The sequence below is a fragment of the Nerophis ophidion genome, linkage group LG12 (assembly GCF_033978795.1).
Source record: "Nerophis ophidion isolate RoL-2023_Sa linkage group LG12, RoL_Noph_v1.0, whole genome shotgun sequence".
Lineage (NCBI taxonomy): Eukaryota > Metazoa > Chordata > Actinopteri > Syngnathiformes > Syngnathidae > Nerophis > Nerophis ophidion.
This window is the reverse complement of record NC_084622.1, coordinates 22,137,517-22,154,492: the sequence shown is the minus strand read 5'-3', so window position 1 is coordinate 22,154,492 and position 16,976 is coordinate 22,137,517. Positions and strand designations below refer to the sequence as shown.

The 16,976-nt window shown below is 40.5% G+C and overlaps 1 protein-coding gene across 8 annotated transcripts in view; it reads left to right on the top strand.

The window, feature by feature from the left end:
• si:ch211-212o1.2 (uncharacterized protein LOC492735 homolog) overlaps nt 1-16,976 on the top strand; it is an 84,458-nt gene that overhangs the window by 56,781 nt on the left and 10,701 nt on the right. For all 8 annotated transcript variants that reach the window (XM_061917085.1, XM_061917087.1, XM_061917081.1 and 5 more), the window contains one exon: nt 11,056-11,268. In XM_061917085.1, coding sequence (XP_061773069.1) covers nt 11,056-11,268 — 213 coding nt within the window. The remainder of the gene's footprint in view (nt 1-11,055; nt 11,269-16,976) is intronic.

The window sequence follows — 16,976 nt, the reverse complement described above, 5'->3', positions numbered from 1 at the left end:
TGTACCGGAAGTAGCAGACGATGTGCGCGTGACATGGTCAGGTGGTCAGGGAGAGCGTTCCAAGTTGGAGGAGGTTAGCCTGTTTGGAGCGGAGGTGTCGTGTGGAGGATTTGGGGGTGAGTAGTTCTTTGAGTTCTTTAAAGTAGAGGGGGGCATTTCCATGGAGGCACTGGTGGGTTAGTTGGGAGACTTTGTATTCATTCCTGAGTGGAACATGAGTCAAAATACCATCCCGGGGGCAGGTAGAAAATGGATGTATAAAAAGGAGAATGAAAGCTGGACAAATACAAACCCCGTTTTCATATGAGTTGGAAAATTGTGTTAAAATATAAATACAAACAGAATACAATGATTTGCAAATCCTTTTCAACCTATATTCAGTTGAATATGCTACAAAGTCAACCTATTTGATGTTCAAACTCATAAACTTAATTTTTTTTTGCAAATAATTAACTTAGAATTTCATGGCTGCAACACGTGCCAAAGTAGTTGGGAAAGGGCATGTTCACCACTGTGTTACATCACCTTTTCTTTTAACAACACTCAATAAACGTTTGGGAACTGAGGAAACTAATTGTTGAAGCTTTGAAAGTGGAATTCTTTCCTATTCTTGTTTTATGTAGAGCTTCAGTCGTTCAACAGTCTCTGCTGTCGTATTTTACGCTTCATAATGCGCCACACATTTTCGAAGGGAGACAGTTCTGGACTACAGGCGGGCCAGGAAAGTACCCGCACTCTTTTTTTACGAAGCCACGCTGTTGTTACATGTGGCTTTGTCTTGCGGATGGTTATTTTCCTCTTCGTTGTGGAGGACAGCACGTCCACAGTTTCCAAATATAATTTGAAATCTGGACTCAACAGACCAAAGAACACCTTTCCACTTTGCATTAGTCCATCTTAGATGAGCTCGGGCCCAGCAAAGCCGGCGGCGTTCCTGGGTGTTGTTGATAAATGGCTTTCGCTTTGCATAGTAGAGTTTTAACTTGCAGTTACAGATGTAGCAAACAACTATAGTTACTGACAGTGGTTTTATGAAGTTTTCCCGAGCCCATGTGGTGATATCCTTCACACACTGATGTCGGTTTTTGATGCAGTACCGCCTGAGGGATCAAAAGTTTGTGATATCATCGCTTACCTGCAGTGATTTCTCTGGATTCTCTGAACTTTTTGATGATTTTACGGACTGTAGATGGTAAAATCCCTAAATTCCTTGCAATAGCTCGTTGAGAAATGTTGTTCTAAAACTGTTCGACAATTTGCTTTCAAAGTGGTGACCCTCACCCCATCCTTGTTTGTGAATTACTTAGCATTTCATGGAAGCTGTTTTTATACCCAATCATGGCACCCACCTGTTCCCAATTAGCCTGCACACCTGTGGGATGTTCCATATAAGTGTTTCATGAGCATTTCTCAACTTTATCAGTATTTATTGCCACCTTTCCCAACGTCTTTGTCACATGTTGCTGGCATCAAATTCTAAAGTTAATGATTATTTGCAAAAAAAAAAAGTTTAGGAGTTTGAACATCAAATATGTTGTCTTTGTAGCATATTCAACTGAATATGGGTTGAAAAGGATTTGCAAATCATTGTATTCCGTTTATATTTACATCTAACACAATTTCCCAACTCATATGGAAACGGGGTTTGTAAGATGGCAAAAAGCAACAACTTTCATGTGGTGTTGGACAGAAAGGAGGACTTTTTTTTTTCTCCTCCATTAGAAAATGTGGACGTTATCATCACCACTGTCTGATTCCAATAATCAATATCAGGTAATACACCAACTAATATTCTTGTCTTCATGAAAGAAAGGAATCTACAGGTGTTAAAAACATGCTTGTATTATCATTAAACACCTTTAACCTTTTAACAGAAACGTATTTCATAAATACCGTATTTCCTTGAATTGCCGCCGGGGCGCTAATTAATTTAAAACCTCTTCTCACGCCGGCGCTTACCAAAGGCATGCGGTAAATTTAGGCGTGTGCTTCTAAATTTGAGTGTGATGTAAGGATACCATCATGAAAAGCACATTTAATAAAAAAAACATTATGGTCTTACCTTTACTTATAAATGAAGTCCATGCGCAGCTCCTTCTGGTCAAAAACATCGATAACTTGTTTATAACAGTCTTCCTTATCTTTCTTCAGTTTTAAAAGTCCTTCTGTCTCAATGGAGATCTTCCTTTATTACGTCCTGCTTCCATTGAACGTCCAGTTTAGAAAACTGTTTTATTTTAGATATGTAATCCTTCATGTTAAAAGTGCAAGCGAGAGCAAAAAATAAACGATCGCTACTCACTCTTGCTGCTTGTTGTCACTTCTTCTGCAGCCGAGTAGTCGCAAGAAAGATCACTAGCGCCCTCTACCACCAGGAGGCGGGAGTCATTTAATGACTCATATTTGACACACGCAGCTACGGTATATTAATAAAACATAGCTGCTTACTGTTCTTTTTAGCATATTCAATAGCTTGGACCTTAAATCCTACTGAATAGCTCTTAATCTTCTTCCCTTTATGCGATTTCAAATGATTGAAATCGGCCTCCTCCATTTTGAAAATGATGACAGGTGAAGTGTCACTTGTGACGTGACGAGTTTGACCCGGGGGAAATTCTAGACATGCGCTAATAAAAATAATATTTTGCGAAACGAGTTTGACCCGGCAGTAATTCTAGGCAGGTGCATACTATATACCCGGCGCCAATTCAAGGAAATACAGTAAATAAATATAAATGATATGTATGAATGAGGTAGATCCCCTCCACTTGGTCAGTTGAAAAGTATCTTGCAGAAAGAGTGTGTCCTCCCCTGCTGTAGAGTGGAATATCCAACGTCACAAGGAGTGTAACAACTTTTGGAAAGTTGCATTTTCAGGTTCACTGGCAGTGACTTTGAGCATGTTGCTTGGCGCAGCTTGTTGGAGGCAGGGAGGCATGTGGGAGATGCACTGGTAATGGTGTTCACTGACCTCATGGAGGCAGGGCGGCACCGGAGGAGGAAGATGACCCGTGGAAGGAGCGTCCACATGTTGTTGAACAGGTGACTTCTTCAGCCGACATGTTGGGCTGAAATGAGCTGACGTTTAAAGGCCTACTGAAATGAGATGTTATTATTTAAACGCTGATAGCAGGTCCATTCTATGTGTCATACTTGATCATTTCGCCATGTTGCCATGTTTTTGCTGAAAGGATTTAGTAGAGAACATCCACGATAAAGTTCGCAACTTTTGGTCGCTAATAAAAAAGCCTTGCCTGTACCGGAAGTAGCAGACGATGTGCGCGTGACGTCACGGGTTGTGGAGCTCCTCACATCTGAACATTGTTTACAATCATGGCCACCAGCAGCGAGAGCCATTCAGACCGTGAAAGTGACAATTTAGCCATTAATTTGAGCGAGGATGAAAGATTTGTGGATGAGGAAAGTGAGAGTGAAGTACTAGGAAAAAAAAGGCTATACAGTGAGAGCGATTCTGATGTTTTTAGACAAATTTACTAGGATAATTCTGGAAAATCCCTTATCTGCTTATTGTGTTACTACTGTTTTAGTGAGATTATATTTTCGTACCTGTACAACCTGAAGGTCGGCCCCGCACCTTTCTTCAGCACCAGTCGACGGATGGTGGCGATGCTCATCTCTGCCCTTCACAAGGGACCCTCTTCAAAACACGATCTTTTGAAATAATCGCTGCATAATACACTGTACTTTGTGTGTGTGGTCCAATCCAACCGTGTTCGCTTGACCGCTCTGTTCCATAGTAAAGCTTGACTGTCATCTTTCGGGAATGTAAACAAGGAAACACCGGCTGTTTTTGGGTCGCTAAAGCCGGCAGCAATACACCGCTTCCCAACTACAGCTTTCTTCTTTGACGTCTCCAATATTCATTGAACAAATTGCAAAAGATTCAGCAACACCGATGTCCAAAATACTGTGGAATTTTGCGATGAAAACAGTCGATTTAATAGCTGGGAACTATGCTGGAACAAAATGTCCTCTACAATGCGTGACGTCACGCACACTCGTCATCATACCGAGACGTTTCAGCATGATACTTCAGCGCGAAATTTAAAATTGCAATTTAGTTAACTGAAAAGGCCGTATTGGCATGTGTTGCAATGTTAATATTTCATCATTGATATATAAACTATCAGACTGCGTGGTCGCTAGTAATGGCTTTCAGTAGGCCTTTAATTGATTTGATTTCAACTAAGCTGTGATTCCAGCTTGTAGAATTGTTGTTTTTATTGACTGATTAATTTGCCTTGATCCGGTCTGAATTGTACTTTATGAGTCATGTGACCTGCACCGTACATTGACATCACCTGTCATGTCTGTACCTGAAGGGGTCACAGTTAAGGGGGGACATAAAGGAGAAGAAAGTAGGGCGTGGCGACACTTAGCGTGTCATGTCAAGCATCTGACAGTGACAAGCGGTCACCAGACAAAGACGAGGACCTGAGGTGAAAGGCGTGAGGTGACCCCCCCCAGCTCTCATGTCTGCACCTTAGCTGGGGGGCAAGAGGTCGCTGTTTCAACCAAAAAAGGAAGTTGAAGGCCACACAGAGATGGTGTGTAGCCAAGGTGGGAACAAGGTCGCACTTGGTCATGACTTGGCTGAGTGAAGCGTGTGATGTTGGCGGCTTGAAATACTGGGGATATGACAAATTATGAGGGGTGTTACGATCCGTTTTGATACGTCTGGTTGCCATTACAATTCAGAGACAATTTAATTTTTTTTAATGATACAATCCCAATAGGGCTTCACGGTGGCAGAAGGGTTAGTGCGTCTGCCTCACAATACGAAGGTTCTGCAGTCCTGGGTTCAAATCCAGGCTCGGGATCTTTCTGTGTGGAGTTTGCATGTTCTCCCCGTGAATGCGTGGGTTCCCTCCGGGTACTCCGGCTTCTTCCCACCTCCAAAGACATGCACCTGGGGATAGGTTGATTGGCAACACTAACTTGGCCCTAGTGTGTGAATGTGAGTGTGAATGTTGTCTATCTGTGTTGGCCCTGCGATGAGGTGGCGACTTGTCCAGGATGTACCCCGCCTTCCGCCCGATTGTAGCTGAGATAGGCGCCAGCGCCCCCCGCGACCCCGATAGGGAATAAGCGGTAGAAAATGGATGGATGGATGGATGGATGGATACAATCCCAAACGATTCAGTGGATGGACTTTTTTTTTTTTTTGTCCTGTCCAGCTATTCAGGCAAATCACATAGTTGATGTAGATACACATGTAGATACACATGTCGGCTGCTCAGATTTACTTTACAAAAGAGAAGTGTAGGATACTTCTCTTGTTGGCTTATTTTTATCTGACTTCATTAAAAGGATTTATATTACAAACCCCGTTTCCATACGAGTTGGGAAATTGTGTTAGATGTAAATATAAACAGAATACAATGATTTGCAAATCCTTTTCAACCCATATTCAGTTGAATATTCTACAAAGACAACATATTTGATGTTCAAACTCAAACTTTTTTTTTTTTTTGCAAATAATAATTAACATGGCTGCAACACGTGCCAAAGTAATTGGGAAAGGGCATGTTCACCACTGTGTTACATCACCTTTTCTTTCAACAACACTCAATAAACGTTTGGGAACTGAGGAAACTAATTGTTGAAGCTTTGAAAGTGGAATTCTTTCCCATTCTTGTTTTATGTAGAGCTTCAGTCGTTCAACAGTCCGGGGTCTCCGCTGTCGTATTTTATGCTTCATAATGCGGCACACATTTTACGAACGGAGACAGGTCTGGACTGCAGGCGGGCCAGGAAAGTACCCGCACTCTTTTTTTAACGAAGCCACACTGTTGTAACACGTGCTGAATGCGGCTTGGCATTGTCTTGCTGAAATAAGCAGGGGCGTCCATGAAAAAGATGGTGCTTAGATGGCAGCGTATGTTGTTCCAAAACCTGTATGTACCTTTCAGCATTAATGATCCCTTCACAGATGTGTAAGTTACCCATGCTTTGGGCACTAATGCACCCCCATACCATCACAGATGCTGGCTTTTCAACTTTGCGTCGATAACAGTCTAGATTGTTCGCTTCCCTTTTGGTCCGGATGACACTATGTCGAATATTTCCAAAAACAATTTGAAATGTGGACTCGTCAGACCACAGAACACTTTTCCACTTTGCATCATTCCATCTTAGATGATCTCAGGCCCAGAGAAGCCGGCGACGTTTCTGGATTTTGTTGATAAATGGCTTTTGCTTTGCATAGTAGAGCTTTAACTTGCACTTACAGATGTAGCAACGAACTGTATTTAGTGACAATGGTTTTATGAAGTGTTCCTGAGCCCATGTGGTGATATCCTTTAGAGATTGATGTCGGTTTGTGATACAGTGCCGTCTGAGGGATTGAAGGTCACGGTCATTCAATGTTGGTTTCTGGCCATGCCGCTTACGTGGAGTGATTTCTCCAGATACTCTGAACCTTTTGATGATATTATGCAGCGTAGATGTTGAAATCCCTACATTTCTTGCAATTGCACTTTGAGAAAGGTTGTTCTTAAACTGTTTGACTATCTGCTCACGCAGTTGTGGACTAAGGGGTGTACCTCGCCCCATCTTTTCTTGTGAAAGACTGAGCATTTTTTGACAAGCTGTTTTTATAGCCAATCATGGCACCCACCTGTTCCCAATTAGCCTGCACACCTGTGGGATGTTCCAAATAAGCGTTTGATGAGCATTCTTCAACTTTATCAGTATTTATTGCCACCTTTCCCAACTTCTTTGTCACGTGTTGCTGGCATCAAATTCTAAAGTTAATGATTATTTATAAGTTTGAACATCAAATATGTTGTCTTTGTAGCATATTCAACTGAATATGGGTTGAAAAAGATTTGCAAATCATTGTATTCCGTTTATATTTACATCTAACACAATTTCCCAACTCATATGGAAACGGGGTTTGTATTAGTAGTAGGGGATAGACAAGGGGAAGAAAGGAAGACGGAGAAGGAAATTGCGGGGACAAAAAGACAATAAAACAAAGAAATAACAATAACAACAATAGAACAACATCAGCAAATAGGATATGTACCGTATTTTTCGGAGTATAAGTCGCACCTGCCGAAAATGCATAATAAAGAAGGAAAAAAACATATCTAAGTCGTACTGGAGTATAAGTTGCATTTTTGGGGAAATGTATTTGATAAACACCAAGAATAGACATTTGAAAGGCAATTTAAAATAAATAAATAATAGTGAACAGCAGGTTGAATAAGTGTACATTATATGAGGCATAAATAACCAACTGCTATGTTAACCTAACATTAAGAGTCATTCAAATAACTATAACATATAGAACATGCTATACCTTTACCTAACAATCTGTCACTCCTAATCCATAAATCCCATGAAATCTTATACGTCTAGTCTCTTACGTGAATGAGCTAAATAATATTATTTGATATTTTACAGTAAAGTGTTAATAATTTCACACATAAGTCATTTCTGAGTATAAGTCGGAACCCCGGCTGAAAAAAACTGTGACTTATAGTCCGAAAAATACTGTACAAATATGATCGTAAAAGTGATAGCAAAGAAGCAGTTAGTGAAATAAATATTAATAACACAGAAATGACAATGAACATTATTACACCTCAAATGGACAAATACCAATAGAAATAGTACTATTGATAATAAATAATAATATACCTATATTTACAACAATACAATGGTTTCAAATGAAACAATACATATATGTGATGATAACTTGAAACATACTTGCAAACTTTGAGACATCCGAATTCGGGAGATGGGGGAAGTGGTGGTAGCAGGGGTGTATATTGTAGCATCCTGAAAGAGTTAGTGCTGCAAGGGCCTCTGGGTATTTGTTCTGTTGTGTTTATGTTGTGTTACGCTGCGGATATTCTCCCGAAATGTGTTTGTCATTCTTGTTTGGTGTGGGTTCACAGTGTGGCGCATATTTGTAACAGTGTTAAAGTTATTTATACGGCCACCCGCATTGCGACCTATATGGCTGTTGACCAAGTATGCCTTCCATTCACTTGTGTGCGTGAAAAGATGTAGGTGTTATGTGATTGGGTCAGCACGCAAAGGCAGTGCTTTTAAGGCACGCCCCCAATATTGTTGTCAGGGTGGAAATCGGGAGAATAGTTGCTCTAGGAGATTTTCGGGAGGGGCACTGAAATTCGGGAGTCTCCCGGGACAATCGGGAGGGCTGGCAATTATGACTTGAAATACAAAATAAAGCAGCTAAATGGAGGGGAAGAAAGAGAAGTGAATTGTATTAACCTTGTAGATTGTTATAGTTATAATGGGTTAAGCTTTGTCAGTGTGCCATGTTTTAACCAGTTTCCCCTAGGGAAACAATGTTAATATATGTTTGATGAAACGTGATTATATGCATGAGTGTATATGTACTTGTATATGCACAGTATGTATGTATGTTTGTACAGTGAATGGAAATTGATTCAGTAACTTTTTAGCAAAAACAAAGCAAGCAGTGTGAAGTAAATACTCGATATTGGACACTGCAGGTGAAGTGTCCAATATTCCTGGTATTTCTTGTAAGAAAATAGATAAACATGGATTATGGACACAAACAAGCAAGTGAAAAACAATAATTCATTCATATATTTAATTGAATACAATGCAACACTTGAAGTTAAATAAACATGAGGAAACCTTTTCATTACAGTATTCAAGAGCCTGTGACTTTAGCTTTTGTTTTTCAACATAAAATAATTCAATTAAATCAAAAATAAAGTGCAACCTAACATCTCTTCAGATGAAGTTTACAGTAGATGTACCTGCTATTTTTGCTGTTGTTTTTCAACGTAGAAATAATAAAAATACAACATTATTGTAAAACAAAACAAAAAAAGTGCGACCAAATTTAAAGGAACAGGGGGTGGGGTCCCCACATCTGTAGTCCCCTCCAAGGTTTCTCATTGTTATCCCATTGGGTTGAGTTTTTCCTTGCCCTGAAGTGGGATCTGAGCTGAGGATTTCGTTGTGGCTTGTGCAGCCCTTTGAGACACTCGAGATTTAGGGCTATATAAGTCAACTTTGATTGATTGATGGAAAATGACAATGTGTGTTGCATGTGGCAACATTTTCTAATTGCTTGGCGCAGTTGAGAGAGCGGCCGTGCCAGCAACCTGAGGGTTCTTGGTTCAATCCCCGCCATCTACCAACATTGTCCCGTCCGTTGTGTCCTTGAGCAGGACACTTCACCCTTGCTCTTGATGGGTCATGATTAGGGCCTTGCATGGCAGCTCCCCCCATCAGTGTGTGAATGGGTAAATGTGGAAATAGTGTCAAAGCGCTTTGAGTACCTTGAAGGTAGAAAAGCACTATACAAGTGTAACCCATTTACCTTAACAAATTTGGCCACTCCTTGCTAGATATCAGGTTTAAACACTGATGACATATATTACACAAGACAAAAAGCAGGAATAAACAAAGATGGAATTAAATTTGGCTCAATTGAGGAGAAACGTCTGGGCTGTACTCTTGAATAGTCTCCATCACGCTCTGACGAAAGATTGTTCGCCTCGTCTTTTATTTGACTTTCCCTGATTACATGGCAACAGCTGTTTGTAAGGGAGGGGGGTCGTAAACAGCCATCGCCTTTGATTACAAAACAGTTCAAAGAAGAGGTCACCCGGAGTGGAGTGTGGTCCTGCTTCCTCTCTGCTTTGTAGTTTTCTGGTCTAGACAATATTTTTCTGTTAATTACAATACATCAGAGAAACAGAACACCTACATGTTGCTTCCCATCCTACACAGTGGAGTTTTACAAGGCCTATTCTTGGTAGGATAAAAGACAGCTTTTGTCTTCTCGCCGGGAACTCATGGCAACACAGTTTTGTGATAACTGAGATGCAATTGTCCTGACAAAATGGTTGTTGTTGTATTCAGTACAAACGTAATGTGGTTCCGACCTGTCCTCTCCTGCTGTCACTCTTAGCAATCCCCCTCTGTCGTCTCGCGTCCACGGTCCCTTCATCTCGCCGAGGCTCCCGCCAGCACCCTCGCTGTGGGAGCGCTAAGCCTCCGTGTGGGCCCTTCGTCACTCCACTCGAAGGCCTACTGAAATGAGATGTTCCTATTTAAACGGGGATAGCAGGTCCATTCTATGTGTCATACTTGATCATTTCGCCATATTGCCATATTTTTGCTAAAAGGATTTAGTAGAGAACATCCACGATAAAGTTTGCAACTTTTGGTCGCTAATAAAAAAGCCTTGCCTGTACCGGAAGTAGCAGACGATGTGCGCGTGACGTCACGGGTTGTGGAGCGCCTCACCTCTGAACATTGTTTACAATCATGGCCACCATCAGCGAGAGCGATTCGGACTGAGAAATGCCAATTTCCCCGTTATTTGAGCGAGGATGAAAGATTTGTGGATGAGGATATTGATAGTGAAGGAATAGAAAAAAAATAAATAAAAAGCGACTGCTCCGGGCGGCGGCAGTGTGAGCGTTTCAGATGTATTTAGACACATTTACTAGGATAATTCTGGAAGATTCCTTATCTGCTTATTGTTTGAATAGTGTTTTCGTGACATTGTAAAGACATACCTCAAAGTCGGATGCCACAACATGTTGCCGGACTAACAATCGGTTTGCACATGTTGTTGAAGGTGTCAAAGGCAATGGCTTCATAGCATGCCCATATTCTTGTCATCAGGATGAACGCCAATTGGAAATTCGCGAGAACGTTAGCAGCTCCAATTGTCTTCTTCGCTTTGTGACACAGGTTTAAATAGCTCTGTGAGTGGTAAAGGTGGCCAACCTCTGATGTATTTCAGCGGGCGGTTGCGATTCTGATAAAATGTTGGTTCGGGTGGACGGCGGGTGGATGACGACTTTGGTGATGCGGTTGTGGATGATATAATTGCCTATCCGCGCATCTCTAGCGGGAAATTTAAAATTACAATTTAGTAAACTAAAAAGGCCGTATTGGCATGTGTTGCAATGTTAATATTTCATCATTGATATATAAACTATCAGACTGCGTGGTAGGCCTTTAAAGCGGTGGTCTCGTATTAACCTGCTCGCTCTCCCCTTCCAGAGGCCTTGGCGGCGTCCTACCTCTGGGACTGCTACGTCCTCGCCCTGGCGCTGTTCGTCACGTGGACCAACCAGATTCACAAGTGGAGCCACTCGTACTTCGGGCTCCCGCGCTGGGTCACGCTGCTGCAGGATTGGCATGTGGTGTTGCCGCGGAAACACCACCGCATCCACCATGTCTCGCCGCACGAGACGTACTACTGCATCACCACGGGTAAGGCGGGTTCCCAGTTGTTCAGTCAAAGATGATGACTATGTTGGGACTAACGCGGAGTGTAAAGAAAGGTCAGTGGTTTGAAAATGTAAATGTGTGTATGGGATATAATGGTTGGACGGGTGGGAAGTGTACCAAACAAACTAATAGACCAGAAATGACAAATGATGGTTCCTAGCACATTCCATCTATAAAGAAGCAACACAGCAGAGTTGAGTAAGGGCTAAATATACTGGATTGGGTAAGAAGTATCTGCAGTGCATCCGGAAAGTATTCACAGCGCTTCACTCTTCCCAAGATTTGTTATGTAACAGCCTTATACTAAAATGTAATGCATCATTTTTGGTCCCCAGAATTCTACACGCAATACCCCATAATGACAATGTGAATTTTTATTTATTTTTTAGGGATTTTTGCTAGTTTATGACTTAGACTTAGAGACGTAGACTTCCTTTTTATTGTCATTCAAATTTGAACTTTACAGCACAGATAAGAACAAAATTTCGTTACATAAGCTCATGGTAGTGCAGAATAAAAAAAAGCAATAAGGTGCATATATATTTAAATAAAAATATATATAAATAATATACAAAATAAATAAATAAATACATTACTGTACAGATAAATATATTGCGCTTTTTCACATACGCCCATGTTTATGGATGTATGTTATATTGTCTTTTTTTATTCCAGCGAGTTAATCCATTTTGGGAAGAGTTGAGGGGATAATTTAATTATGATTCATTGAAAATAAATTAAGAAATCACATGTACCGTAATTTTCCGACTATAAGGCGCTCTTAAAATCCTTTCACTATCTCAAATATCGACAGTATGCCTGATAACCCGGTGCGCCTAATGTACAGAATAATTTTGGTTGTGCTTACCGACTTTGAATCAATTTTATTTGGTACATGTAATAAGTGTAACCAGTAGAAGGCAGTCACACATAAGAAATACGTGAAGACTGCCGTATGACACCAGTAAACAACACCAACATTGTATATGTTCCATTGAAAATAGAGAACATTACACATCCTCAAAATTCTATCAAAATGTTTTAATACGACTTTGGTAAGCTAAGAAGCTGCACCGCTTGATGGATTGTACTGTGCTTCAACATACCAGTATTATTATGGTGTGTGTTTAAGGTAAGACATATTATCTGGCGTTTTGTTAAACAATATTATGCCAAAGCAACTTTTCTTACCTTCTGGTACCTGCTGATCTGTATTTGGATCTGCATAAGTCCGGAAAATTTACACGCGTCCGCCTTTGTAGTCTGTACCGACACCATAGTCGACAAGCTTCTTCTTTGTCTCTATCTTCTTTTTATGTGATATTCAGCCTCCACTGTTGCCATTTCTAATATAAAGTAGTGTAAAATTTTTACTTATATCTGTCAGTAAACTCGCCATGAAAGCGCTAAAACATACCGGTGTAGTGAGTTTACATTATTCACCCAAGGTACTTTAGTTATTAGAGAGTTCCGGTCGGACGCTTTTTCATGGGACACATTTCCAACTTAGTTATTGCAGTAGTGAACCTGGATCAGGAGATGTTACTCCGTTATTGATTGAAGTAAAGTCTGAATGTCATTAACAGTTAGCGCCATCTTTTGACACTTCTTCCACTCCCGTCCTTGCACGCTACACCGCTAAAACAAAGATGACGGGGAGAAAATAGCTGTCGAAGGTGAGCCATGTAAATAAGACCGCCCACAAAACTGCGTATCCTGAAGCGACTGTCAGAAAGCGGCTTGAAGATGATCTGTAAAACATCATCCATGCAACATTTTGACCAAAGAACCACAAGGAAGTCTTTTACATTTAGAAAAATAAAATAAAATATGACTCCTTTAATTCGCTTTTTGTATAAAAAAAGACCTGAATAGACCTGCTCATCGGCAGTGAACCTTATAATCTGGTGCACCCTATGGTCTGGAAAATACGGTACAAAAGTATTCTCAGCCTTTGCCATGAAGCTCAAAAGTGAGATCGTGTACATCCTGTTTCAATTGATATCCTTGAGTTGTTCCTACAGTTTAGTTTGAACGCCACTACAATAGTTTAAAACAAAGTTCACTTTTGTGCATGATGTCACACAAGATATTTCAATAACTGTCAAATAAAAATGAGCTATATAATAGGAAATCAAATAGTGTATATCCTTCGCTATGTGGTAGGTTCCTGCGGACGTTATCTCCTTCTGTTGTTGACTATTTTTTTCATACATTGTTGATGTGGAAATGGTTGCATCGGCATTTTGTTGTTGTGGCACTGAACGGAGATGTTGACATGCAGAGTTTCAAGCACTCTTCATTCTCTTGCGGGTAACTTTTCAAATGATGCTACATATTAGCAGTAATGCAACTTTTTGTAGCAACGCTTTTGCCCCACACTTGACAAATTACGGTGGTTTGTTTGACATATTCCCGCTTGAAGCCAAACCACCGCCAGACCCCCTGCTTTTTTTCTTGGGAATTAATTCTTCCTTCATTTGTTACCAGATTCGCACCTTCTTTCTCTCGTATTACCACTCGCATCACAGCTAACATTACACATGGCGCTACCACTCTGCTCCGCGAGGGCGTATACGTATGTGACGTATGTAAGAAGGTGTGCTTGTTTTATGTCTCTGTGAGAAGGAGAGACAAGAAAGAGTGGGAAGAGCCTGCAGTGTAATGCCCGCAGCTAAAAGCAACTGCGTGAGAACATTTACTCAAATATTACGATATCGCACAGAGACAAACCCGCAATATATCAAGTATATCGAGACTGCATGATGCATATGTTCCTTCTTGACTGCACTTAAATGTAGAATATGTAGAATATATTTATATTATTCATATACTATATTTTATATATTATATATATATATATGTTATTTATTATTATTATTGTCTATTGTGAGCAAACTGTGGTGCTGAATTACCCCCAGGGATCAATAAAGTACTTTGTAATCTATTTTATAACATAAAATGTGGTAAAACTAAAGGACTGTGAATACTTTCACTGTATGTATAGGCCTTGACCATGTATGGCACCAATATTTAGCAATTGATGATAACAGCCTGTCTAGAAAAAAACTGGTGAAGAGACCAAAATGCACAAAACATTGCAAGCGGGAGGCGGCCATTTTAGTGTACTTGAAGCCCATGATGGCTGAATGATTTCCACTTTAAACGTCTGACAAAATGGCAGTTTTCTTATGAATAACTGATATGAAATGTTTGCGTGCGTGAGGGCCTGTAATAGAACCACATTCACTCTTCTCCCCGCACGTGGGTAGGAGGGAGAGGAGAGGGCACACAAGGGGGGTTGAGCTCGTACGCCACCCTGGTGCCTCAGTGGACGCCAGATGTTGGTGAGCGAGATGCATACTCCAGCATCTGTGTGCGGACTAGTCTTTTTCACCTCTTCGTGGTTTCTAACCTGTGTGTGTCTGTGTGTTTGTGGGTTGGTGGCAGTCCACGGGGGGTTGTGACAGTACCCCCCCCTCATCCCCCTGCTCCCCTAGCGAAGCTGCCTTGGCCTGGCTTAGATTCCACTGGGGCTCGCCTAGCCGCCTTTGTGTTTGCCACCGGCTGACAATCCCCATGTATATTTAATGCTAACCTGCTGTCTGTTCTAACAAATAGGACTTCACAGGCGGGGGGGGGGGGGTGAGGAAAAGGATGGGAAGCAAGCAGGGATTTGGAGGAGGGGCCTAGACGAGTGGAGGGAGCGACGTACACGAGAGTGATATCAAACACAACTTTACTGTCTTGTAGCGGCATGGGTCACTGAAGGGACACCACACACACTCGTGCACACACACACACTATAGGCCCACACGCTCACACCGCGTACGTGCACAGCCACCCCCACCCCGCAGCCATAGCATGCAGCCTATGCAAACACATCAGCAGACACAGCCCCTGTGATTTGTCTCTGTTTGCTTCTTCTTGCTGTGATAATATATGCAACTTGTCTCGTCTTTGAAGTAGACGCACACAGGTGAACAGGTGCCTTCATTGCCACGCAAATGTACAGTACAGGACAAAAGTTTGGCCACGCCTTCTCATTCACAATGGTCCCGCCCCCACTGATGCAGCAAGAAATTCCACCTATCAACCAAGGTTGAAAACCATTTCTCTTGAAGCTCATCAAAAGAATGCCAAGAGTGTGCAAAGCAGTAATCAGAGCTAGAATATAAATATGTGTTAATTTGTCGTTTTGATGCCTTCAGTGACAATCTAAAACAGGCCTGGGCAGTTATTTTACTCGGGAGGGCCACATTTAGATAGTGTGTCTGCGGGCCGGTATATCTATTTTTAGAAACACTAATACAAAACCTCACAATATTGATTGAAAGCTAAGAACGTTACGACAGACTGCCTTAAAAAACGGAACGGAATTTGACTTTTTTTTACTGAATGAAACACCCAGAATGTACATGAAAATAAAGAGTGTGGGATTTACAATATTAACTATGAATGATAAAACACTGAATATTTACAACATATTTTACAATCAAGCAAAACATAACCTAAATGCAACAAACAGTGAAATATGAACGCTAAGGGTAAAAAAAAAAAACACCTCCAATCTGAGATATCTCATAGTGACCAAAGTAACTAATTAGATGGCCATAGTAACTCAGATAACCATAGTAACTAATTAGATGACCAAGCTAACTAATTAGATGACCATGGTAAATAATTAGATGACCAAAGTAACTAATTAGATGACTATAGTAACTCATTAGATTAGATGATAATAGTAAATCAGATGACACTAGTAACTAATTAGATAATCCTAGTAACTCATTAGATGACCATAGTAACTCATTACATGACCATAGTAACTCATTAGATAACCATAGTAACTCATTAGATGACCATGGTACCTCATTACATGACCATAGTAACTCATTACATGACCATAGTAACTCATTAGATGACCATAGTAACTCATTAGATGGTCATAGTAACTAATTAGATGACCATAGTACCTCATTACATGACCATAGTAACTCATAAAAGATGGTCATAGTAACTCATTACATGGCCATAGTAACTCATTAGATGACCATAGTAACTCATTAGATGGTCATAGTAACTCATTAGATGGCCATAGTACCTCATTACATGACCATAGTAACTCATTAGATGACCATAGTAACTCATTAGATGGTCATCGTAACTGATTACATGACCATAGTAACTCATTACATGACCATAGTAACTCATTAGATGGTCATAGTAACTCATTACATGACCATAGTAACTCATTAAATAACCATAGTAAGTCATTAGATGGTCATGGTAACTCATTAGATGACCATAGTACATCATTACATGACCATAGTAACTCATTAGATGACCATAGTAACTCATTAGATGACCATAGTAACTCATTAGATGGTCATAGTAACTCATTACATAACCAAAGTAACTAATTAGATGACCATAGTAACTCATTAGATGGTCATAGTAACTCATTACATAACCAAAGTAACTAATTAGATGACCATAGTAACTCATTAGATGACCATAGTAACTCATTACATGACCATAGTAAATCATTACATGATTAAAGTAATTAATTAAATGACCATAGTAACTCATTAGATGACCAAAGTAACTCATTAGATGACCATAGTAACTCATTAGATGACCATAGTAACTCATTACATGACCATAGTAAATCATTACATGATTAAAGT